The sequence below is a fragment of the Perissodus microlepis genome, chromosome 3 (genome assembly GCF_051167445.1).
Source record: "Perissodus microlepis isolate ML-2025 ecotype Zambia chromosome 3, ASM5116744v1, whole genome shotgun sequence".
Lineage (NCBI taxonomy): Eukaryota > Metazoa > Chordata > Actinopteri > Cichliformes > Cichlidae > Perissodus > Perissodus microlepis.
This window is the reverse complement of record NC_140463.1, coordinates 21048485-21074903: the sequence shown is the minus strand read 5'-3', so window position 1 is coordinate 21074903 and position 26419 is coordinate 21048485. Positions and strand designations below refer to the sequence as shown.

At 37.9% G+C, this 26419-nt stretch overlaps 2 protein-coding genes across 3 annotated transcripts; both read left to right on the top strand.

The window, feature by feature from the left end:
- The first annotated feature begins 3401 nt into the window (after nt 1–3401).
- On the top strand, nt 3402–14971 carry LOC146390485 (uncharacterized). Of its 2 annotated transcripts, XM_084923532.1 has the most exons (11): nt 3403–3683; nt 3772–3959; nt 4150–4290; nt 5226–5364; nt 5467–5647; nt 5778–5919; nt 6449–6592; nt 10183–10271; nt 10644–10698; nt 10872–10893; nt 11238–14971. In XM_084923532.1, the coding sequence occupies exons 1-10, from the start codon at nt 3540–3542 to the stop codon at nt 10873–10875; spliced, it is 1227 nt and encodes a 408-aa protein (XP_084779658.1). In that variant the 5' UTR covers nt 3403–3539; the 3' UTR covers nt 10876–10893; nt 11238–14971. The 2 variants fall into 2 exon arrangements, with proteins under 2 accessions (XP_084779659.1, XP_084779658.1); XM_084923533.1 differs by lacking the exons at nt 10872–10893; nt 11238–14971 and having other exon boundaries at nt 3402–3683; nt 10644–10702.
- Nucleotides 14972–16540: 1569 nt separating this feature from the next.
- LOC146390484 (uncharacterized) lies at nt 16541–24282 on the top strand. Its single transcript, XM_084923531.1, has 9 exons — nt 16541–16591; nt 16766–16918; nt 17005–17180; nt 17385–17552; nt 20145–20277; nt 20368–20548; nt 21503–21644; nt 21898–24116; nt 24219–24282. The coding sequence occupies exons 2-8, from the start codon at nt 16781–16783 to the stop codon at nt 22043–22045; spliced, it is 1086 nt and encodes a 361-aa protein (XP_084779657.1). The 5' UTR covers nt 16541–16591; nt 16766–16780; the 3' UTR covers nt 22046–24116; nt 24219–24282.
- The last annotated feature ends 2137 nt before the right edge of the window (nt 24283–26419 follow it).

Here is a 26419-nt window from a genome sequence, read left to right as displayed (position 1 = left end):
TAAAAAGAAATAAATTATATAGTGTTCGCAGATGGCTCTGAGGCCATTACCACATGAATAAGAAACATACTTAAACACATATAAACTCAAATAAGTGGCAATATAATAAACAGTGAGCAGGGCATCTACAGGGTGGGCCATTTATATGGATACACCGTAATAACATGGGAATGGTTGGTGATATTAAAGTCCTGTTTGTGGCGCATTAGTATATGTGAGGGGGCAAACTCCTCAAGATGGGTGGTGACCATGGTGGCCATTTATAAGTCGGCCATCTTGGATACAACTTTTGTTTTTCAATATGAAGAGGGCCATGTGACACATCAAACTTAGTGGTAATGTCTGGTAATGTGCCGCAAAACGGTTTGCGGCACAATTTGCATAGTACAGTTTTCTAAAAAAAAAAGAGAATAATGTATATCGTTTCAGTTTATTTTGAGAAGTCTCAACAGGATCTTTAGCTTTATTGTGAAAGGTTTATATAGAAAATAAGCAAGCAGACGGTGGAGCCACACAGTGGTTTTACCGTCGTTGTTGCTAATGAAATGAAGCATAAAAACAGTTGCTCGTCAGTCCATGGTGTGGTTATTTTAAATATAAGTGAAAGAGAGAACTTTAAGAAATTAATATAGCCACTACAGTGACCATCAAGACCATGAAAAAATATTGCTGTAAACATTTTGCGACACCACGAAACCAACAATAGCATATAATATGAAACAATAGATGTTTTAATATCTTCAGCCAATAAATATCATCATATCGAACAGCCCGAACAGTGTAATGAAATTTTTTAACATAAAACACAACTCTCTCTCCCCCCCCCTCCCCCCCTCCATGGGGAGGAGTTGTGTTTTGATTTTAAGTCCACTGTCATTTAACATAAAGTGGACAAAACAAACAAACATAACACATAATTTTCAGCAGAACTGAACAAACTGACGTGCCAAAATCATAACTGTAATCTGTATTCCCCACAGAATTACTTGCACACTTCAAATATGCCTTTACCCTCATAAAATTAAAAATTAGATTTTTTATTTCTTACTTTTCCTTAATCTGAAAGGTCTGTGAGTTGTTTACCCCAGTGACTGACATTGTGCTTTACTGTAACAACCGTAACAATCGTAGTTAGTTCACCTACTTCCTGCATTGAAAGATTGTATGGTTGTCACATCTGATGAAGATGTGAAGGGTGTCAAACCACAAAAGAATTACCCGTTAAACAACAATCCACGCAAGGCATCCAAAATTATCTGATGTCAGATAACATTCTTTCAGTTTCTGTTGATAAGTTGTCTCATTGTCTGTCTCAGTTGTAGCCTTTTTCTAAAGAACAACGCACATTCTGACACTGTGGTGTCTAGTGATGACGTGTTTGAGGAGAGATCTCAGTCCTTATCAAATTATTCACATTCTCCACCATCTAAGCATGAGCGTGCTTTAGATTTTAAAAAGAAAAAAAGTGACTGATCAGAACAGATAACAGTTCAGACTTCCCAGAACAATAAGTTAAGATTGTGTGAGCTCACATCTCATCATTTGCTGATGTAGTGATTTATGTTGCTTTGTCAGCATAAAATAATTTATCTACATGTCACTTAAATCATTATGATAATAATTAGTATTATTAAAGAACATAGAGCCTTGTTGCTGGATTGTTACCATCCCAACTAATTTCCTGTCATCTGAAGGTGACAGTTTGGGTTTTCTTCCAGACACACAGTGTGAATAACTTATACTTAGGTACATTTGTTTGAGCTGATGATCTTGAATGCATTTATTGGGGTATGAATGTTAGATAGGATGCAGTTAGTTTAAGTAAATGGGCAATAGAGACATGCATAAAAAACTTCAAGTTTTTATGCACAGAAAACACGCTATGAAAACAGTCCGTTTAGAAATGGCTTGTAAATCTACATTTCTCTGTCTAATCGCTTCACTGGCTACGTCCATACTAATGCGTTTTCATTTGAAAACGCATCGTTTTCTCTCCGTTTTGGCCTTCCGTCCACACTGACACCGTGTTTTCCCAAGGAAAAACGCATACATTTCAGAGCAGAGCTGTCCCGTCGCAGTGTGGACACTCGAAAACGCAGACTTTCTAAAACGATGACGCATTTTATTCATGTGATGCAGTCATGTGACCAATTAAACTAGGATAGCAGAGGGCATTATACAGCAGTTGTTTGGATTGCTCTCAATTTTGACAACCCTAAAAAAGATTAATATCAATTTGTACATGCTCCAGATAGCTTTTCTTCCAATTCTTTAATTCTCACTCACTTTTGCGCATGCGCAGGACTGGAATGTAAGTGTTTTCGGCGGTTTCAATATAGACGCACAACTCTGTGAAAACAACTGACAACGCTAGTGTGGACGCAGAGCGTTTTCAGACAAAAACACGAAAACAGTGTGGACGTAGCCTGAGTTCCCTGGACATCTCCATTGCTTTTTGGTCAGTGAAATGAGTGGTTCAAACAAATCATTTTCATGCTGGTAAAAACTATCAGTCATAACCTTCAGCACCACCTACATATGCTTATGAACCTGTTTGGAAAATCCTAAATGAATTCAAACTTCTACAGTCAATTCTTGTATTCTTGTTATTAAATTTCAATAAATCATTAAAAGTCCCATATTATCATGATATTCCTTCCCATGATTAGTGGATGTAAACTTCTGACTTACTGTGCTCTTAGATGATTTTCTCTATGTGAGTAACGTAAGTCAGTTTAATGATATTGTAATAGAAACTTTAAAGGTGAGACTGGGAAGTCAAGGAAGACATTCTTGTCAACAAATTGTATTGAACAAACTATCATCTAGCTAGTTGGACAGTGGATTTGGTCTGTTGCAATAATATCTGTCTTTTACTATAGAAATTGTACATCAGCAGTTTGCAGCTGGAGGTCCTCTGCCTTGGCCAAGGTTGTTGTGTGTTTTGCCCTTTTTCTGGCATGAATAGGGAAAATAGATGCGGAAGTGATAAAATAACAATGAGATCAAATTCTAAATAGCAGTGCTTTAAAAATAAAATTAATACACACATTAAAATGCTTTATTACATTTGGTTGAAGCAGCAATTAAAACATTTCTATTTTTAGTTTTGAAACAAATCTAATTTACTAACAGTTGGTTGACCCAGGACACGTTGGAGAGATTATATCTCTCGGCTGGCCTGGGAACGCCTTGGTGTTCCCCCGGATAAGCTGGAGGAGGTGGCTGGGGAGAGGGAGGTCTGGGCTTCTCTGCTTAGGCTGCTGCCCCCGTGACCCGGCCCCAGATAAAGCGGAAGAAGATGGATGGAAACTAATCTCATTTACTGACAGTTGGTTGAGACATTTGCTTTCACTGTTCATTATTATTTATCAGGTACCATCTCAAACTCATGAGCATGAAACATTTCCTCATACCAGAACAGTTTACTACACATTGTACAGGATGCGGGAAAACAGCAAATAGATAAGGAGGAGAGTCAGAGAGAGGCTTTATTTGACCTACAAGTGTCTTTGTGAAGACAGACTAACAGATTGACCATGTCGCTCTCCGCAGTGCTGCTGCTGCTGCATCTGACGGTCTGCAACTCGCAGAATATTGATTTCTTCCTTAGCAATTTAAATGGCTTTGTTGGCGCAATCAACTTCTATACAAAAGAGAAGTTTGTAAATAATTCTTCTTCGGTATGTACAGGTTTTTTTTTCTAAAATGTGTTTATATTTTGAAATGTAGGTTTTCTTTACTAAATTCCTATTCACTGTGACTCCACAGCTGACCATTCGCCTAATGGGGAACAATCTCAACTGCACTCACAATTTCTCATTTGATTGCCAAAATAGCAACTGTGGGTATGTGAGCGCTTTGGTACACAAGGTCGACCAAGAAGGCAGCGGAGAGTGGTGTCAGAATGAACTTAGGTCTGTTCAGCCATCTCCCATTAATGTGGTTGATTCACTCAGGTGAGTGTACCTCGAAAATATATAAAACGAACTTATTACTCATATTGTTATCATTCTTACACACACACACACACACACACACACACACACACACACACACACACACACACACATATATATTAGTCCATGTGTTTTGCTATATACAGTGTAACACGCTGAAAACTGACTCTCCCACTATTTTCTATTGAAGTGTCCCTGGTGTTGATTGGGTGAGTGGCATCAAAAATAACATTGGATCATGGACAACTGCAGTAGCATTCGACCTGAGGAACCGCTCTGACATCAACAAAGAAAACTCCTCACCCCAGTCTACCGTGATCCCATTTGTGAGGTGAGCCAACTCACTGTTTGTGTCTCTGCTAAAAAAGCAACAGCAGTAGCAGGACAAGAGTGACTGTGGCATTACTGCAAACTTCAAATCTGATATTGTTTCCATGTAGAAGACAAAACTGCTCACAGTATAAGGGCAAAGTCTAAAAATATAGAAAAAAAATTATTAATATTTAACTTGCTGCATGGTCAACTTTAACAGCCATTGCAACCACTGCCTCCGTAATAGAGTGGTAATAAACTAATTAAATGAACAAAAATAATTTACCAAAAATAGTTTCCACACTAAAGCTTTTGCATTTAAAGGTTTTAATTGTAATCCTATAACTCTTTCCTTAAAGAGCTTCTCTTACAGTACCCCCAGGCTCCAAATGAGAATAAAACAGAAAATGAGGATGAGTATGAAGATGAGTTAACGTCTTTGTCACCAAATGAGAAAAATCTCTTTTAAGTTTAGTTTAACAGACTTCCTGTTAGAAACCTCCCAAAAAGAGAAGTGCAGTTAAAATGGAAACATCCCCTGAGAAACTTCAAAGAGAAAATATGCAGTTATTTTATACCTGTGGCAAGTTTAAATTTAAAAAGATATTTTATTTGTCTGTTGTTGTTCCTTATGGCAGCAAATTATAGAGTAATTTTAATGTTCCTCCATGTTTGCTGTAATGTTTAAGTAGTTTAGTGATGCTTTAAATTAAATCTCGCTTAATATATAAACTATACAATTTAAAGTTTTATTTTGAGACAGTGAACTGAATATTGCTATGTTTAAAATTACCTTGTGTGGTTTTTAACCAAAAATATTTCAGTTCCAGTGATCAGGCTGTGGCTGTATTTTGCAGATTTTAAGAATGAATGCATGGAGCTGCACATTAACTTCACACTGAAGTGAATCCTGGAAAATGAAAATTTAAGATTGTATTTGTTATTCTTTCTCAGAGTTCCTTCAAACTGTCGGAGAGATTTCAGCCTGTTGATGTTTGACCCTGATGGGGATCAGGTTAAATGCAGATATGGAAACTCCTCACTCTTTGAGTGTGACGGCTGTGAGCCACCATCTGTCCTCAGCCTCTCATCAGTGAGCATGACTGTTAATCTAGTGTTTAATGAGACAGAAGGATAGTTGTAATAATAAACATTTGCTCATTTGATCTCTTTTCCTTTTTTATTCCTCATGCAGTCCACTTGTACTCTGTTGTTCGGCCCCACTGCCGACAGTAATGTGGGCCGTTATGGAGTACAGCTGCTGATGGAGGACTTTCCCAGGAAGAACATCACCATGACTGGAGTCAATGGCACAAAAACAACACAAACACCTAACGATGCTCTCAGCAAAGTACCGATCCAGTTTGTTCTGATAGGTACAAGTCCATATTTTAATAGATGGAGTTGAACCTGTAAAGATCTGATCTAAACTTAGAAATACTGTTCTAACTTCGAACTATGAATTCCACCCCAAAAAAAACTCGTTGGTTTTCTGTCATCTTTCAGTGGATCCCCAGGTCTCATCCTGCACAGAGGGAGACTTTTTGCCCAAATTCTTGCCTCCAACCCCAAACAACAGAGCTCGGCTCTACACGCCTGTTGATAAGACTCTGGAAATCAGCATCAGTGCAGAGGCACAAAACTCCACGTAAGTCAAAGAAAAACACATTTGACATTCTTGACATTGTAAAGTAAGGTTAACTATGTCCCACAGAACTGTTTTCAGGTTAGACAAGAAATACATTCACACATCAGTGGATTCCTGTCATGTTTCTGTTCATTGATGTTCATCTGTTCATTTTATCCATTGTGTTCTGTTTAATCTGTGCATCAGTCCTGCACTGGCACACAAAACAGGTTTAACAAGACACGTAAGAGCGTAACACAGTCAGATATATACAAGGCTGTATGAGCTATAAAGAGTAGGTTCAACACATATTTAACCCAAAGAGAAATCAAATCTGTTTTAAGGCTATTTTGCTTTAATGCAACATGAGTAAATAAAAACTCGTGAAATTATGTTTAAGTAAAATTAGGCTTATTAACTCAAACCCTTAAAACCAAACAGAAGTGAGTCAAAGTGATGCTCATTCACAGACAAACACTTTGCTTTGTATGTAGTTGAAGAAGCTATGAGAATTAAGTTGATTCATTTTTTGTTTTTCTCTTTGTTGAAGGATCTCTGAGCTGCTGTTCAGCGGACCATATGATGCAATTCAGAATAAAACTGGACCAGGAAAGTTCACCCTGAGATGGACGCCGTCTAAATCACAAGACAATGACACCCTCCCCTTCTGCTTTGTTGTCCAGGCACTTTCCAAGTCAGTACCTTTTTACAAATTCATCCCTTAGAGCATGAGTGTTAGGCAGAAAGCACTTAAGCATAGACAAAAGAGCTTGTTTGAATGGGTGAATGAGGCGTGCTGCATAAAGCAGAAAAGCACTAAAGAAGAATCAGTCCATTTGCAATTTTGCAAACTATATTGGTGAATTTTTAAATTTGACTTTATTAGAAAATGATTTAGACCCCAGGCCCAGAAGGAGTCATGGCAAGAAAATTAAATCCCCCCAAAAAGCCAAAACCCTTTCCTCTGCTTCCAATGACCAACCAAAAAGTTATTGGTTTGTCATAAACAAAGTTTGTTTATGTTAAACTACATCCTAGATAATAAATTGGAGTTTTGCTGTTGAAGCTATGATGTGATGCTTTTATGCTTTTGTCATATATGGTTACATTTTAACATCGTGACATTTGGAGCGGGTGTGAAATTACAGATGAGCCCAAACATGTTTTTCAGCCCTGAAAATTTCATGTGAACATCTTCTGTACTTACCAAGATGTACAGGCTGTAAAATACAACAGAAATTCAAAAATAATAAATATCAGCCAACAAAAACAGATAACTCTGTGGGTAACAGAGATAACACAAACTGATTTTTCATTGAATCCGTCTACGCTACCGGCATTTGAAATTATAATTAGTAAAATGAAAAAGGTGAACTCAAGGACAAATTTGAAGTCACTTATATGCTTTATTTTGCAGATTTTACACAAAGACCCACTTTAACCCTTAGATGCACACGTGGGGTCAAAAATGACCCCATGGGTTGTTTTTCTTCAAAATCTTCAAAATGCAAAGTTGTAATATATTCATATTCCAGGTATTCCTCATAAAATATGTTTGTAACATGAGGCCATTTGCATTTTTATTTATTTTTTCATTAATTTAAAAAAAAATGCAGTTTTTGTATCACTACCCCACTCTTCCACAAGTGGGGTCAAAAATGACCCCAAGCAGTTCCTGTGGAATCTTCTATGAAACTTTCATTCTTAGCAACTCTGACTGACCCACTTACACTTCTGATGGATCAAGAATTCATTTTTACACAGTAACATACATGATTTATAGTCAGGGCTGCACATAAGTGGTCTGCAGGTGTGCATTCGCTGTCAAAAGGAACACCAAAGTAATTGCTTACGGAGCTTGCTTCTTCGACATCTTTAAGAGTTCTGAACAAATGTCTGTCCTCCTCCAGAACATCTAATGTACGCAAACGAGCGTTCCAACTTCTTATCTGGTACGCGTCTATTATTTTGACAGCGAATGCGCACCTGAGGACCATTTATGTGCAGCCCTGTTTATAGTTTCCTGTGCATTTCAAACATTGTCCTTTCTGATTTTTTTTAATATTTAACATGGCTGCTATGAGGCCAGCTAGGATCACTGTGGCCCTACAAATGATCCAGGGCGGATGGGATGAAGAGCCCATCGGAGGCACTGACTCAGAATCTGACATCTAAGATATAGAGGACCCAGACTATTGTCCCCCCACTGAACAAGGCCAGTCAGATACAGAGGAGTCCTCTGATGAGTCCTCTGAAGAGGAAATGGATATTGAGTCTAACAGAATGAGCCCCTCTTACTGCTCTGGCCACAATATTCTGAATTAGTCGGCCAGGGCTTGCACCTGGGTTTAGTACTTTCTCCCCAGTAAATGCATGGAATATGTTCATGTCTGATAATTTAATAAAAGAGGTTCTGACATGCAGGCATGGAGAGTAGCCACAGACAGGGGAAAAGAGTGGAAAAATGTAATCAAACATAAGCTCCTGGCCTTCATTTGATTGACCATTCTTGCAGGAAGTGAGAAGAACTGGGATGTACCAGTTGGTGTGTTTTTTGGGAGTCCTCTCCATAACCCATGGTACAAGGCCACTATGTCAATTCAAAGATTTAAAGATATTCGCCGTTTCTTGCACTTTGAGGACAAGAGGACCAGAGCCTACCGACTGAAAACAAACCACATGGCAGCTTTCCGCTACATATGGGGCCTGTTCCTGGTCAACTGCAGGCAGAAATTCATCCTCAGTGATTGTGTTACAGTGGATGAACAACTTGTGCCTTTCAGAGGGAAGACCCAGCTTCTGCAGTATAGAGCAAGCATACAAAAGTGATACAACTGATACAAAAACTGCAATTTCTTAAAATTAATGAAAAAATAAATAAAAATGCAAAGGGCCTCATGTCACAAACATGTTTTATGAGGAATACCTCAAATATGAGAATGTTACAACTCTTTGTTTTAAAGATTTTGAAGAATGACAACCAAGTTTATAGCAAAATGCATTGTTTCTATTTGGGGTCATTTTTGACCCCACTCGTGGAAGAGTGTAGGTATTGGTAGGTTGTGCATCCAAGGGTTAATGTTGACTCGAAACAATAACTTATTACGCATTACTCATTCCTTTTGTTAAAAGAGATAATGTTCCTTAATTACCTACTTATTTAGAACAGTAACATATATTATGCTGTTAGTTAAAAATATAATCAGATTACAATAACACATTAGTTTGAAATGTGTTGCGCCCAAAACTGGTGATTGACAGGTTTAGCTGTCCTAGAAATTTTTTTATTGTTTTGTTTTGTTTTATCTGAAGAGATTACAAGATTATGTGAAAAACAAGAAACGATCTAAAACAGGAAAAATAGCGTATCTGTTAGAAGGGGAAGTTGCAGTGCAGGAAATGCTTTAATCAGGCAGATCTGTGTATGAGTCTACTTACTGCCAACAAACCAAGGCTACGTCCACAACTACATGGGTATTTTTTAGTTTTTTCCAAAAATCCCGTGCACGTGTACAGTTTTGAAAAAATACTTCTGTCCACAATAAAACACCAAAAACGCATTCAAACTCTGTCAAGAACATGCCAAATCCTAATCATGTAGAAATGTTGGCCAATCAACATTTGGCCAAGTGTAGAAGCCTGGGAGGGAAAGAAAAGTTGGAAAGGCAGCTAATTATGTGCCACTGTTCAAGTGGCTTTATAATTTTGAATGTTAATAACCAAAGACAGTATTTTGGCTGGTGTAGAGTAGCAACCTAGGAAAGAAAAATGCATAAATTTATTCAAAACCATGGTAACGGATTTGGGTTGTGAGAGCGTCTGTGTTGAATGGAGAAGTTCACTCTGACTCCTCCGTCCTTTTAAAATGGAGGGACAGTAACTGTGTGTGTATATGTAAGTGCGTAAAAACTGCACATAGTAAGATTAACAGCAACAGTATTTTGTCTATATCCACCACTGCAAAAATTCATCTCATGTAAATAATAACGTGGCACACAGCGTGACGCCAAAAACGTTGTGAGTAAATCTCAGTTTTCCTCATCCACAGCTAAACGCAAAATGCAGTTTACATGTGAACGAAAGGCCCACATGCATATAAAAACCTGCGTTTTCAAAAATACCTGTGTACGTGTGGACATAGGCTAAGGGTCATCTAGAACTGTTAATCAAACACACCCATATTACTTGTACATATACTTTGTGTCATTAACAGAAAAGACGATCTTAAAATATAATATAATCTCATGGAAATAATGTAATCACTGTTCTGATTTATTTCCATAGGGAAACCAAGTATCACTCAGACCTTCGATGTGTCAGCGTGACTGTTGGAAATAGTCCTGTTAGTAGTGCCCCAGCCAGTGCTTCAGCTTGTAAGTAACTGTTAACAAATATATAAAGTTGCTAAATGTTTCTAAATCTGCGTATTTGTAAATAATTTTTGACATTGTTGCAAAACTCATTCATTAGAAATGAAAAGCTAAAACAGGATAAATCCCTGTAGATTATTACATTTACATTTATTTTAAGTCAGCTTTATAGCCGTTTACCTGCTCATGAAACGATTTGTATTGCCGGGGCAGTGCTCAGACCTTATTTTATCTTTAAAAGCCATATATAGATATAGTTTTTAAACTTTGTGACAGCATTTGTCAGCCAATCAGCCAAATCTTGTGTGTGTGTTTCTAAATGAAAAGTCTATTTGGTTGGTCAGAAGTTCTTTAATCATTTTCTACCGGTTTTAGTTGTCCTGGTCATGGGATCTTTCCTTTCAACTCTTATTCTTGCCTTCCCTTCCATGTAAGTATGTGTCTGCTTATTAAGATCTTTTTAAGTCAACATTTGACATTTTGTGTATTTTTTAAACGTGTTAGGCCCATAAAATTATTATTACTATTGTTAACTTTTAAAATGAAACAAAATCAACCCCTTTGATCATCATTCTGATGTTGAGTTTTTGTCTCTTGTCTCAGATGAATATGGATAAAATCAGAGGTAAGTCTCTTCTATAATCAGATTTTCTACCATAGCATCAGATACCTGCTGTTTACCACTAAGTACTAATGGTACCACTGGTATTGCTAAAAGTAGTAGTGTTGATGTCCAGTGATTGAACTACAGAAAACTATGAACACACACAATGGCTATGGCAACCCCTGTAGGAGCATACAAATAATTAGCAAAATATGCTAACACCACACAAAGCACAATTTATTCTATGAAATATTCAAGAAATGAATCACATCATCCAATCACTAAATAACATATCAATCTGAGGATTATCTCAAATGTAAAGAAAAAAAAATTCTATGAATTCACTGTTTCTAATTTCCTTCTAGATTGAAGATTGACTCTGGATTGATGCAACAGTATCACCCTCTACTGTTACAACATGAATGTCATCTGACTCTGCACAAATAACTTTTTTCAAGTTTCTTTAAGTTTTATTCCAACATGTAATCCAAGCACTAATTGGAGTTTTTACTCACTTGTCCTCGCTTGTTCCAGGCGATTTATTGAATTGATGTAAATTTCATTTCTGATAGTTTACCTTGATTTATTTTATCAAGTTATTAATCACATCATCTGTAACAACACCTCCTATTAGTCCACAAACTACTGCACTTTAACCAACACTTTCTAGTCAACTAAACACTACTTTTATAAACCTTTCAAAAACAACATTCCCAGGCAATACTCCTGTTTATGAGTATGAATTACAGATAGTAACTGTTACCAAACACTAAAGCTTCATAGACATGTTGCATCAAGAGCAAAAACTAAACTTGCATGCTTTAATGACCATTAAAATCTAAACAGCAATTTTTTGTATCAGTTTTACTTGATAGAAATCCTCATCATTCTCTGATGGCAGTGCTGATCTTTGAGAGGAAAAACAGAGAGACACTGGCTTGGATTGGATGTGTGTGATGATGTTGTTATTGTCATGTTAGCATTGAATTGTAGGCGTGGCAGGGAAGGTTGGAACAGATAAATGGATGTAACATCACTTTTACTCAGATCATGTGATCAGTTCCATGGATGCCAACTTCCACCCCGACCTTGTATAAATGATTTGTTAAAAGGCAAACAAACAACGATTCCTATGATGACTTTCTTTTTAACTGAGTATGTCTGACTGAGGCAAGTGCTTTTTTGCACTGATGAACACCAAGAAGATTTTTAAAAGTTGGTAAAATACAGATTTTGTGTTGCAACTTACCCCATTTGGGTACTGGGATGTAACAGTGAATTAATCTTGTGAAATATTTAAAGAGGTTAAAAGAGATCGCTACTTGCTGTAGACAAATAAGGATATCTCAAAATTTAAGAATACTAGCACATGTATTCTGTGAGTTGTAGGTAGGTGATAACATAAAAAGTGTAAATTTGACAAACTATTATATAGGAGTGACAAAACTATAGAGGCTCTGGTGCCTTGCTAGCAGGTTAGCCAGTGGACTAACGCTTGATGATTATTTGAAGGTCTAGTTAGATAAACAGCCAAAGTTGCTTTTCTTTGATTGTGCAAAGTCAGTTTAAAATGTCACCAACTTTCTAGAGCAAGTGCTTTTGCAGAGCTCAATTTTGCAGCACCACATTGTAGTATTACCAAGTTATTATGTTACAACCAGCTTAGAAAAGCTCACATATCATACATGGCAGCAGTCCAGGCTGACAAACGTGGAAGTTAGACAGTTTGTTAAAAGCACCATTACCTTTTACTCCATGATGCATTGTTATATCAGGGCGACTCTCCAAAACATTCAGAGATTCATTATGCAACAGGAATATGCATGGCAAAAGCGAGGGAGTTAGACCTAGTGTTATGGCCCGTCTAGGCGTGGCCAGACCATAACATAAGGGTGATCCATCCCTGTCCAACCCCATGCAGCACATCACACAAATAATACTTTTTGGCAGTGATTTATTTACAATGAGTGAATTTAGAAACAAAGGAAGGGAGCGAGTTATAACTTGGGGGTGAGCCCAAGGCCAAAAAAACAAATAAAAGGGATCTCCGGGGTAAATCAAACTTACCTATTCAAAAGAATTAAACCAAATGACAATGACTTACCTCCCTACCTAACAAAAACAGGAGAAAACTGTATTCAAACAAAAAGGCGGTCCACCCCTACATGCTCCTACATTAAACAAACATTGCTAAACAGTGAACACAGTCTGCCGGTTGGGTTGGGCCGAGGATGAATCCCCTGGCAGTCCATGGCGGTCTCTTCTTATGTGCTGCCTCCCGGTCATTAGCCAACCGGTATGATCCGTCCACTCTGGATGCACCAATCATGGAGAAGCACCTGCACACTCAGATTTACATATTAAAATTACAACAACAGTCGTAACACCTAGATTCACATTTTTGTAACTAGACAGTATCTATAGAAATACTCACAAGAGCTGAAATTTTCAGTAGACCCACCAATCGTGTGGGAGCCCAGATATTCTCCCAATATGTATGCATCATTAACAGTATAAGAGATGCCCTTTACTTGCCACTCACATAAGCCTGACACAAGCTTACTGAAAACCTTATCCACAACAGAGCCATGCCAACTGTATTTGGTCAACAGCTGATTGGTGGTGTGGACAAACTATGGCTTGAAGTCTGAAATGATCTGACCAAACTCAAACTTCATACGGGATAATATGGGATTAATGCCAAACAGAGCAAGCTTAATTTAAGATAAAATATCATGGACTTGACATCAGATTTAAAAAAAGTAATTGCAGTTCGCTGCTGTAAAGTTAGTTCAAGTTTGAGTCACAGAACTGTCTGCCAGAAGAATGCTGTCTTGGTTTTGTTTTTCATTCCTGGTTGGATTATGTTTGCTACACACTGGTCGTTAAAAAGTAATGCACATGTGCCTGCATGTTGATATTAAGAGTACCTAATTGGCTGAACATTCTCAAACCCAGTGAAACCCAGTGAAACCCTATCGTTACACAAAAAATCCCAGAGCGCAAAGATATCTTTACCAACATCTGTCTGTGATGCCACAACTTTCGCAAAACACCAGCGCTTGACTCGTTGGGAACTAACAATAAAATCATGTCTTTATTGTGTTTGGTTTATGAAAAAAGCTCAATTTCTAATTAATTTTAAACATGCTCTTGGGCACACAAAGTCTTGATGACTGGAATGTAAAGAATTACACATTACAGGTCCATCTACACATACAAATGCATTGCTTTTCAGTGATTATTTCAATGTTGGCGATGGGACTGGAATGACATTTACAGTCAGGGGTCATGATATTAGCTTGGCATCAAGTAATACTGTGAGGAATCTTGGAGTCATTGTTGACCAGGATATGTCCTTCAGTGTGTACATTATACAAAAGTTGTTTAACTGCTTTCTTGCTTTTGGCATGTCCAAAAATCGTCCTGAAAAGTACTTGATCCAGAAAGAGAGAGCAGATTTCTTCCACACTGGCTGTTCTTCATTGGCTCCCTGTTAAATGAAGAATTTAACATTTAAAAAATTTTAAATTTAAAATCCTTCTCCTCAAATACAAGGTATTGAATAATCAGGTGCCATCTTATCTTAATAACCTTATAGCAGATCATTACATGAAGGAACCTTTTAATACAAGCGCGCTCATGTTCACAGGTGTACACACGGGTGCTCACACAAACTACACCCTTTTTGGCTCCTACCTCAAAGCACACTGTGCGCTGTCGATCTTACGTGCTGCACAATAATGTTTAATATTTAGTATTTACTGTTACATTCCCATATATCATCGTAATGTTGTTTATTATGTTGCTCTTTTTTTTCTTCTGCTTGTTTTCTCTTTTTTTCTTTCTCAACAGGTGATCCAGGTGATTGATATATGTATTTTTTATCTGCTTATTTTGTTGGTTTTTGTTTTTTGCCCCGTCCCTCTTCCCCGCTGTTTTTCTTTCCCTCTTTCTTTCTCCCCTTTCTTTTCCCCAGTCAGGTCTGTCCCGTATTTAACAAGTGAAAATAAAATAAAATAAACAATAAAAGGTGAATCAAGTAGACCATTACGGCAAGGCTGGGATGGTCCATTTGGTAAAGTAAATCCGTTGGGCGTCTTCCCCTGCCTTCCTCCCCTCACCTTCAACCAGTGACAGCAGGTAGCTGCCGCTCCCTGAGAGTGATTTCTGTTTTTCTTTCTTTTTAAAGCCCAAAGACATAAAGGTTGAGGAGCTCATTTACCTTCAAATTACTTAGAAATTCGAATTCAGCCACTGACAAAACCACAAGCAGAACAAAATGATGAAAAACTTGGGGGCAGATGTGCGCTCAAGTCAGTTTACCTTTGGAAACGTCTGATCTCATTGAGTAATGAGCAATGAGTGAATCTGATCTGTGAACAAGTTTCAGTATCTTCACTCAAAAAATAAGTAAATAAAACTATACCATCTTCAAATCCTTAAATGTGACACATGTTCCCAGTATTATTATTTGGGACTGATAATAAAACCACATTAATAATTAATTATAAAACTGTTCATGTTCATAACTACAAAAAATATAGAATTAACATCATTTATGAGGAATCAGTGTCAGATAGGTAGCTCAAATGCAGCAGGAGGGGAGGACTCAGAGTGTATTGAAGAAAACCTTCAGCGAGCAGCTTAAATTCACAGAGTCCGTAACCATGGTTTCTGGCTCAAGTTAACATCTCTTTCTTTTATATAAAAGCAGGAATTTCTCTAAACTCTGGTTCAAGAAACTGCAATAGGGCGCCTGGAGAGAGCCATGTGTGCCCTCTTTACCAGCTTTGTGTTTTAGTTTCGCTTTTCACACTAAACTCACTGTGTGAGTTTGTTTAGGAAACAGTGAAGCTCTAGGTTAAAAACCTGTATGCATAAAGTGTTGATGTATGTCGACAATGTGGGTACCAAGTGCGTTGAAGGGTGCTGATCAAGCATTTCATGGTGTCGCTGGTGTCACTTTGTCAAGGACAAAAGACATAAAGACCCCTTTACCGAAGTCTCGCTGTCTTATCTAAAGAAACACACACAAAATACTATTTAACATAACTGAATAAACACCTTATTGCATTAGGTGTTTTCACATGCTGTATTTACCTCTCAATAAGACCCACCTTATTGAGAGGTAACAATATTCTGCTAACAGTTTGGAGTGAAATAATTAAAGTCAATTTGTAAGTAAGTATAGTGCCACATTTATGCAGGATAAATATTGAAACATACACAGCGGCTGCAAATCAGGAAATTATATCAGTGTTTAAAACCTAAATTATTCTCACTGATCACAAATCTGCACAGAAATTATCACAGAAATTCACATTAATTCACTGAACAGCCACAAAAGACATGCAGGTAATGCAGTTGTTTGAAAAATGACTGAAAAGATTAAAATACAGACATTTGACCAATCAAATCAATTGTTAGGCAAAAGAAAACATTTGACAAACATATTACGTACAAATAAAACTCATTTCTGCCGCCTGTATGAGGCAATCACAGCACATTAGTATTTGTCATTGCTGACCTCAGACCTGCAGGCTAGTTATGGAAATTCTCACTGATGTGGAATAAAATCTTGTATACTGTAAACTAAATCACATGCCATGTTAAAAATACATGAGTCAGTCAGAAAGAGGCTGTCTTTGTAGTTACAAATGAATGACTTCAGTTGCTTATTTTGCTTAGCGAGGTTTTACTCAAGTGGTTTAGTGAGGTATTTTTTTTCTATTTTCACCTCTTTTGTAATTTTTGTATTTCATCCCCTTTTTAACCTCTTTGAGCTATTTTGAGCTGTAATATTTTATATATTTCATTGATTTTGATATTTTGGCTGTTGTAACAGTAATTTCTCAGCTTAGGATAAAAGTGCATCTTATCTTATCCACAGACAAACAGACTCACTATGTCGCGCTCTGTGCTGCCGCTGCTCTTCTTTGTGGTTTGCAGCACACAGGCTTTTGACTTCTTGAGAAACCAGCATCCTGGATTTTATGGCACAGCTACATACTACACAAAAGACACTGATAATGGATCTGCTCTGGTATGTGTGCTTTCTTTTGTAAAATGTGCTTACTTTTTTAAATTTTCTTGTCCTTTAGTAAAAGCATACTGGCTGTTATTCCACAGCTGACTGTTCGTTATACACTGAACAACCGCTACTGCTACAATGCTTCCTCGTATAACTGCCAAAATAACAGCTGTGAAAATGTGCTAAACAAAATCAGTGAAATCAGTGGAGAGTGGTGCCAGATGGAGGAAATCTATTATGGTGAGGTTCCTGACAAAGATGTGCACCTGGTTATGTGAGTACATCTTAGGAATAACCTTCTCTTAAACTTTAATATTTCAACTAAACATGAGCTTTATTAAAAGAAAAGTAAGCGATTGACTCTGATGATATAATAACACATTTTATATTAGGTTTGATTGTCCTAGTGTATAGTACATATCTAATATACACCATGCAACATAGTGAAAACTCAATCTCCAACAAATTTCTACTGAAGGCTGCATGGTGGTAATTGGATGTATGCCAGTAACTTGACTTCTGGTGCTAACGAGACGAATGGAGTCATGAGCAACATTACAACTGAAGCACTGATAGACCTGAGGACCCTCTCCGACACTGGCAAAGAAAATTCATCTCCACAGACCACCATCCTGCCAGTTATGATGTAAGTTTGCTGACTGTTTGAGTCACTGTTTTACAGCTGAAAGCTTTAAACCGTTGTGTGTGTGTGTGTTTTAGATTTGGCCCTCTCTGTGCTTTTATATAGTGCAATTTATCCTAAAATTAAATTACAACATTTCACATTTCTCTGGGCTGTACTGACATCTGCATCTGTTTTATTCGCAACACAACTAGAATATCTTGTTTTGGAGGTAGTCCACCTTCTTCTATCCACTTTGTGCAATATACCAGGAAGCAAAACAATTCCAGAGTATGATGCTACAACCTAGGAGTGTTCTTAAGTTTGAAAGCCTTACCTTTACTCCTCCACACATACCGCTTTTCATTGAAGCCAAATAGCTCAGTCTTTGCGTCATCTGACTCTAAAACTCTTCTCCAGAAGGCATTTGGTTCGTCAGTGAGGTTGTCTTGGAACTTGAAGTTGTGGATTTTAGACCAGGGGCTTCATTCATGGTAAACACTTTGTCAATTCATGTCAGGCTTGAACCTAGGTGGTTACTGGGTCATTCCTGTACATCCTAACCACTTTCTTCCGATCTGAGGGTGACCATTTGGGTCTTCCTCCAAATCTTTATAAAATGGTGAAATATCCAAATAACTTGCACATACATGCTGTTGTTTGAATTGATCATATTGTGTTGCCTTTATAGCATTTGTCAAAAATATCATAGCATCCACTTATGCTTTGCGAACTACTGCTCCAAACATTTTATTAACATCATTATTAGTGATGTGTCGGTCGCGAACGAAATGGCTCTTAGAGCCGGATCTTTGAAGTGAACAACGCGAGCCGGCTCCTTATTGGGAGCCGTGGGGGGGTTTTTTGTTTGTTTGTTTTTTCTCTCACCCTCTCTCTCACACTTTTTTCCCGCTTCACTCCACACGCGAGCCCTGTGCTTTGTGCTGGGAAGAGGGGGGAGGGGCAGTAGTTACACTCGCAGTAGCACAGGAACAGAGCGGGAGAGAGAGAGAAAGAGAGCCAGGGACAACAACGTCACATTAGAAAGGTATAGTAATCATCCACAACTATTTTCAGTTGCGGATGATAAAGGATTCAGAAAGTTTATTCATGCAGGCCCATATGACAGAGAATATGCATCTTCTTTTTGTTTTCATATTTTAATTTATATTTAATTGTGTTGTGGTTTGCAGTGTTTTGTGTTGTTTCACTTTAAATTTGTTTAAAAGGAAAAAGCTGAAAATTTAAATAGTTAAAAGTTGAACTGTGAATAGTTGGTTTTTGTATTATATGATTTATTTATTACATTTTATGTGGAGTGAATAAATAAAAGTATATTTACGGTGGCCCCTAGAGACAAAGCACGTACAAACCGCAAAGCACGTACAAAACACAACAGAAGTGCTCCAGGATGCTAGGCGCACTGTTGAGCTTTTGTTACCTAGTGGCTACACAAGCCAGCAAGTACCAACGACCGGATTTGGTGTGTGGTAGTAACAGGTAAATGAACATTTTTTTAAAATTATTTGAATATATATGAGTGCTTGTGTATAAATACACAAACAATACACATATGCTTTCAATTGTGTTATTTAAGTGATCTAGGTAGGTCTGTTTTGGAAGCTCAGTTAATGCTAGAAATGTGTTTTGGAGTTTGTACGTGCTTTGTCTTTAGGGGCCACCGTAAATATTTATATATAAACATATATAAATAAAAACACTCTTTTTTTTACATTAGTAATTCCTTGTGCATAATTTTATATTATTGTTAATAATAAATTAATTAAAGCAACAAAACAACCTGAAGAGCCGGTTCGGAGCTGAAAGAGCCGGCTCTTTTTAGTGTGCCGAGCCAAAAGAGCCGGTTCTCTAAAACAGCGGTCCCCAACCCCCGGGCCTCGGACCGGTACCGGTCCGTGAGTCGTTTGGTACCGGGCCGCGAGAGTTGAGGCTCAGGTGTGAAATGTATAGTTTTCAAGGTTTTTATCGTTATTTTGTTATCGTTTTTATCGTTTACTCGGTTTTCCTTGGTCTTTTCACGTGTGTTATGAATAAATTAGATTTTTTTCGGTACCGGTACTAGTTTTATTTTGTTGTATTTATCCGCGACACCTTAAAGGCCGGTCCATGAAAATATTGTCGGGCATAAACCCGAGCGGTTGGGGACCGCTGCTCTAAAAGGAGACGGAAATCCCATCACTAATCATTATGCAACATCACAGACCAGTCTTCTTTTATGTGCTCCCCGAGGCATTCATGAGCTTTCTTAAATACAGTGCCCCCTGCTGGTAAACCCAATCATTACATCAACATCTACATATCAACACAGATATTGGAATCTGTATTTTTTCGAAATGCTTCCACGTAACCTTCCCAATGTACAATTCTTCTTCTTAGAGCTTCTCTGAGTGCTTTGTACTTTTCCAGTGTTTCAAGCATTGGTCAATCCAATGACTGCTGACTAACAAACCTTTTTGACACCAAAGAGAAACTACTAACTTCATGTTTAGTGGCCATGAATAAGCTCAGTAAAAACTTACTGCTCTTCAATAAAGTTGCTAACCAAAAACTGTTCCAGTTGAGCTGCTTAATTAAGTGGATATTTATAATTCACAGAGTTCCTTCAAACTGTCAGATGAATTTCACCTTGTTGATGTTTGATCCTGATGGAGACGAGGTTAAATGCAGATTTGGAAACACATCAGAGTGTCAGCCGTGCAATTTGTCATCTTTCCTCACCATTTTACCAGTGAGTATGGCTTTCATTTAGAGGATAGTTGGCCCAAAACTAACTTATTAGGCTACTTTGACCACATGTCCTTTTTCTGTCCTCTTGCAGTCATCTTGTACTCTGTCATTCAGCCCCACCAACAGCACTACTGAAGGCGTGTATGTAGTACAGCTGATGATGGAGGACTTTCCCATAAAGAACATCACACTGACTCAAACTAATGGGACAGAGACAAAAATAACGACCAATGATGCTATCAGCAAAGTGCCAGTCCAATTTATTTTGAGAGGTATATGTCTATATTATAATGTTTTCATATTTTATAAATATTTAAATATTTGGCAACATCAGTGATATGCACTGAATTTAAAATATTGTATATATTTGGGCTGATCTTCACAGGGAGTGAAAACATTGTCTGTCCAAGGTTGCATCACTAGCTTAAACTGTGTCACTTAATAACTTAAGACAGACACTGACAAAAAGAATTCAAGCCTCTACAGTTTCATTAAAAACACAAAGCTGGGAGTTGACTGTAAGGGGATGGTTTACATCATACATATTAAATTCTGATAATAACAACTCTTGCTGTAATGAATTGCTTGCACCTTTAATTTGTGTAACTCAGTGAGCGATTGCAAGCATAAATCATAGGATACTGTTTGTATCATGAAATTTGCAGAAAATATGTGGATGCCACTGGGTTTAATTAGCTAAGGTCACCATGCTGCACAAGCCTCCTCAAATCACTGACTTCCTGTCTAGTGATGACATTATTTCCTGTTACAGACTACACTGATTTAAAGGGGCCAAGTAAAGTCATTTTAAAATGACTTTAGGGGAGAAGTCCAGACTCACCCCAGTCACCTACCCATACCCGGACCATCACAAGATGCTGCTTTCAATAGGAAGATTAAAGGCTGTACTCCCCTAAAGTAGAGCCCAGCCCCCCTTTGAAGAAAACTAATTTCTAACCGCTTATATCTGCAGTCTAGCTGAGGGTAGTAAAATAGATTCACTGGTAAACTGACAGCTTCACATTCATGCTCAGCTCTCTTCACCACAACACATTGGTGTACCCAAAACCTGTCAGTCTATATGCTCCACTAGGTCCTCACTCATGAGCAAGACCTCTTATACTCCACCACCTGGGTAGTAACGCATCCCTGACCTGAAGTGGGCAGTTTATTTCAGTATAAAAATGTCAGTATGACTTACAAATTTGTTTTATGTATTGTTTCAGTGACTACTGCTGTGACATCCTGTGCAGAAGGAGCGTTTTTGCCCAAGTTCCTGTCTCCAACACCAGCCAACGGTGCTCAGCTCTACAACAATGCCAGTCAGACTCTGGAAATTAACATCACTGCAGAGGCAACAAACTCTACGTAAGTGAAAGGGAAAGGTTAATAAGATCTTCAGGGCTGAACTTGTTAGAGAACTGAACTTGATATATATATATCTCTACAAATCATCTGTGGAAGTTGGTAAGGATTTTCCAGGTGATTAGTTGAGCAATCTGATTTCACAAGGCAGCGAAGAATGTGACAAAGGAATGATATTATTTGTCTCTATTACATCTAATATTGAATTCATAATACATCTTTGTAAAGAGGTGTTTTGCTTTTCTGTTTGCTGAAGGATCTCTGAGCTGCTGTTCACCGGTCCATCTAATGTAACTGTGATTAAAACGGGACCAGGGCAGTTCAGTCTGAGATGGATGCCGTCTGTAAGAGAATATGGTGGAAGCCATCCATTCTGCTTTGTTATACAGGCAGACTCCAAGTAAGTAACTTGATTTATACAGTACTGTGCAAAAGTCCTGACTAGCTCTTATTTCATATTTTGCTTGTAAGGAGGTTTCGAATAGAAGGGCTTTCTTATTTTCTAAGTAAGTGTTCTCCAGGTTTTCTGGAGGTCTTTTAAAGTTTTCTTAACACATTGGCTGGTTTTTCACAAATTTTCAGTTTAGCCCTTGTACCTGACCATTTCCAGAGAAATGACCTATGAATTATCAAAGCATTATGGGTACATCCCAACTCAAGGAAGCAGTAAGTATCTAGCCGTACTCCCCTATAGCGAGTTTTCAATTGTATCTTTAGGCTCTTTGCTATACTAGCATCCTGTTTCAAAAACACATAATTTTTTTCTATTTCTTCAATTGATTCCATAAAAAATGCCAACGATAACATAGTTTGACAGAAATAAAATAGTATTTTTGCACCAACAAGACGATTCTCAGATAGCTATGAGACTCAAACTTTGAATGTCTAAGCTTGATGTGTGGTGCACCCTTAATTATTTTACAGGCTTAAAAATCTATCGAAAGTACATGAATATTATTTGAAAATCATGTTTTGCATCTAGCCATTCAGTTGAGCTTTCTACTCAAAACACAGACAAAAGGGCTGATGTATACCAAACTGCAAAAGAACTGCACTAAAAAGCAGTTATTAATCCAAATTTGATGGAGGTGGTCAGGAGAGAGGTACAACAGTGGTACCTATGGCTATTTGCAAAAATACTGACATCTCTATTATGGTTTGGCACCACATGTGTGGTCAAAAGTGAAGGAGTTAAGAATACAGAAAAGTATCAGCAGATTTTGCTCAACAAAACAAAGCCATTTGAAAAGTGTCTGGTTAACAACATATTCATTTTTGAGTACAACAATAATCCCAAACACATTGCAGTAAAAAACGCACCAAGGAAAACTGTCAGTCATCAATTTGCGCCCCAGAGCCCAGGCCTCGACATTACAGAAGCAGTGTGGGATCACCTTGACAGAGAATGGATCAGAAGGTAGCCGACATTCAAAAAAGAGCTTTGACTGTCCTTCAAGAAGCCCGGAGAACTATTCCTTGAGACTGCTTAAAGAAAGTATAAGAAAGCTTGGCTGTGTTGAAGTGTAAACTTTTTTAAGAGTGAACTTCTTGCAGATTTTATAAAATGACCTGTTTTGATGTTGGTCTTTATATGAAATCTACACTGTCTAGAAGTGTTTGCTTGTTTACTTGATTATTTTTAACATGTATTTTCACATTTGAAATTTTGCACGAATCTGACTTTTTTTCCAGTAAACTTTTTCATCTTTTGAGGTTACAGTTGGAGCCAGAAGATGACATGAAGTCCTGGAAATGTCTACAATACTTAAAAAATTTATTAGACCAGCTATCATAAAAACAAACAAAAGAAAAACCATAAATATTTTAGAAACCTGCCAAAAACATCTATAAACAATTATTATATTAGTATTTATTAGGCAAATAAAGTGCATGTTTTGGGCCACACTTAAATTCAGACAACCCCCTATGTTGAGCAAAAAACCAAGGGTCCAGGTGCACCTTGCCTAGGACAGGATTACCAGGGTCCTACCCTGGAGCCAGGTTTGGGGAAGAGACTCCAGGGTGAGTATCTGGTGGCTAGGCCTTAGCCCACGAGACCTAGGTGAGCTCAGTCTGAAGAAGCTACAGGCAAAAGATGGATGGACAGACTCATTCTGCTGTTGGCCAATGCAAGAAAATGACTATAACTTGGCATCTTAATAAGAAAGAAATAGAAAATTATACGACAGCTGTGCCATAAAGATTACATTAGGTGGTGATTTAATAAATCTATTAAGCACTGTGTGACTAAAATTCTTTGAGCTCTGCTAAACTGTACAGCACCATATTTTTAAATCTGATAAACCATTAATTATTTACAAGCTTAAGAATGAAAGTGAATACTTTGGGAACCAAAATAATTGAAAAAAATTACAATTTGTAACACAAATAATGATGTATCTACATTAATTTATAGACACAGTGGAACCAAGTACTACTCAGAGCTTCGATGCGTCATTGTGAGCGTTGGAAACAGTGAGCAAAGCCGTTACCCTTTTCTCCCAAGTCTTACATTTTGCTACTGATGTACCCAATTCATGTGTTTTATTTAACATCTCTACTGAACTTGATTCACAGAGACAGAAATAATTATAACAACAACCACTGCAGCAACTCTTACCAGTGAAGCAACTACTACAACTGGAGCAATTAAAACAAGTGGAGAAGCTCCTACAACTGGAGCAATTCAAACAAGTGGAGAAACTACTACAACTGGAGCAATTCAAACAAGTGTAGAAGCTCCTACAACTGGAGCAACTCACACCAATAAAGCAACTACTACAACTGGAGCAATTCAAACAAGTGGAGAAACTACTACAACTGGAGCAATTCAAACAAGTGGAGAAGCTCCTACAACTGGAGCAATTCAAACAAGTGGAGAAGCTCCTACAACTGGAGCAACTAATACCAATAAAGCAACTACTACAACTGGAGCAATTCAAACAAGTGGAGAAACTACTACAACTGGAGCAATTCAAACAAGTGGAGAAGCTCCTACAACTGGAGCAACTAATACCAATAAAGCAACTACTACAACTGGAGCAATTCAAACAAGTGGAGAAGCTCCTACAACTGGAGCAACTCATACCAATAAAGCAACTACTACAACTGGAGCAATTCAAACAAGTGGAGAAACTACTACAACTGGAGCAATTCAAACAAGTGGAGAAGCTCCTACAACTGGAGCAACTAATACCAATAAAGCAACTACTACAACTGGAGCAATTCAAACAAGTGGAGAAACTACTACAACTGGAGCAACTAATACCAATAAAGCAACTACTACAACTGGAGCAATTCTAACAAGTGGAGAAACTACTACAACTGGAGCAATTCCAACAAGTGTAGAAGCTCCTACAACTGGAGCAACTCATACCAATAAAGCAACTACTACAACTGGAGCAATTCAAACAAGTGGAGAAACTACTACAACTGGAGCAATTCAAACAAGTGGAGAAGCTCCTACAACTGGAGCAATTCAAACAAGTGGAGAAGCTCCTACAACTGGAGCAACTAATACCAATAAAGCAACTACTACAACTGGAGCAATTCAAACAAGTGGAGAAGCTCCTACAACTGGAGCAACTAATACCAATAAAGCAACTACTACAACTGGAGCAATTCAAACAAGTGGAGAAACTACTACAACTGGAGCAATTCAAACAAGTGGAGAAGCTCCTACAACTGGAGCAACTAATACCAATAAAGCAACTACTACAACTGGAGCAATTCAAACAAGTGGAGAAACTACTACAACTGGAGCAATTCAAACAAGTGGAGAAGCTCCTACAACTGGAGCAACTAATACCAATAAAGCAACTACTACAACTGGAGCAATTCAAACAAGTGTAGAAGCTCCTACAACTGGAGCAACTCATACCAATAAAGCAACTACTACAACTGGAGCAATTCAAACAAGTGGAGAAACTACTACAACTGGAGCAATTCAAACAAGTGTAGAAGCTCCTACAACTGGAGCAACTCACACCAATAAAGCAACTACTACAACTGGAGCAATTCAAACAAGTGGAGAAACTACTACAACTGGAGCAATTCAAACAAGTGGAGAAGCTCCTACAACTGGAGCAACTAATACCAATAAAGCAACTACTACAACTGGAGCAATTCAAACAAGTGTAGAAGCTCCTACAACTGGAGCAACTCATACCAATAAAGCAACTACTACAACTGGAGCAATTCAAACAAGTGGAGAAACTACTACAACTGGAGCAATTCAAACAAGTGTAGAAGCTCCTACAACTGGAGCAACTCACACCAATAAAGCAACTACTACAACTGGAGCAATTCAAACAAGTGGAGAAACTACTACAACTGGAGCAATTCAAACAAGTGGAGAAGCTCCTACAACTGGAGCAACTCATACCAATAAAGCAACTACTACAACTGGAGCAATTCAAACAAGTGGAGAAACTACTACAACTGGAGCAATTCAAACAAGTGGAGAAGCTCCTACAACTGGAGCAACTCACACCAATAAAGCAACTACTACAACTGGAGCAATTCAAACAAGTGGAGAAACTACTACAACTGGAGCAATTCAAACAAGTGGAGAAGCTCCTACAACTGGAGCAACTAATACCAATAAAGCAACTACTACAACTGGAGCAATTCAAACAAGTGTAGAAGCTCCTACAACTGGAGCAACTCATACCAATAAAGCAACTACTACAACTGGAGCAATTCAAACAAGTGGAGAAACTACTACAACTGGAGCAATTCAAACAAGTGTAGAAGCTCCTACAACTGGAGCAACTCAC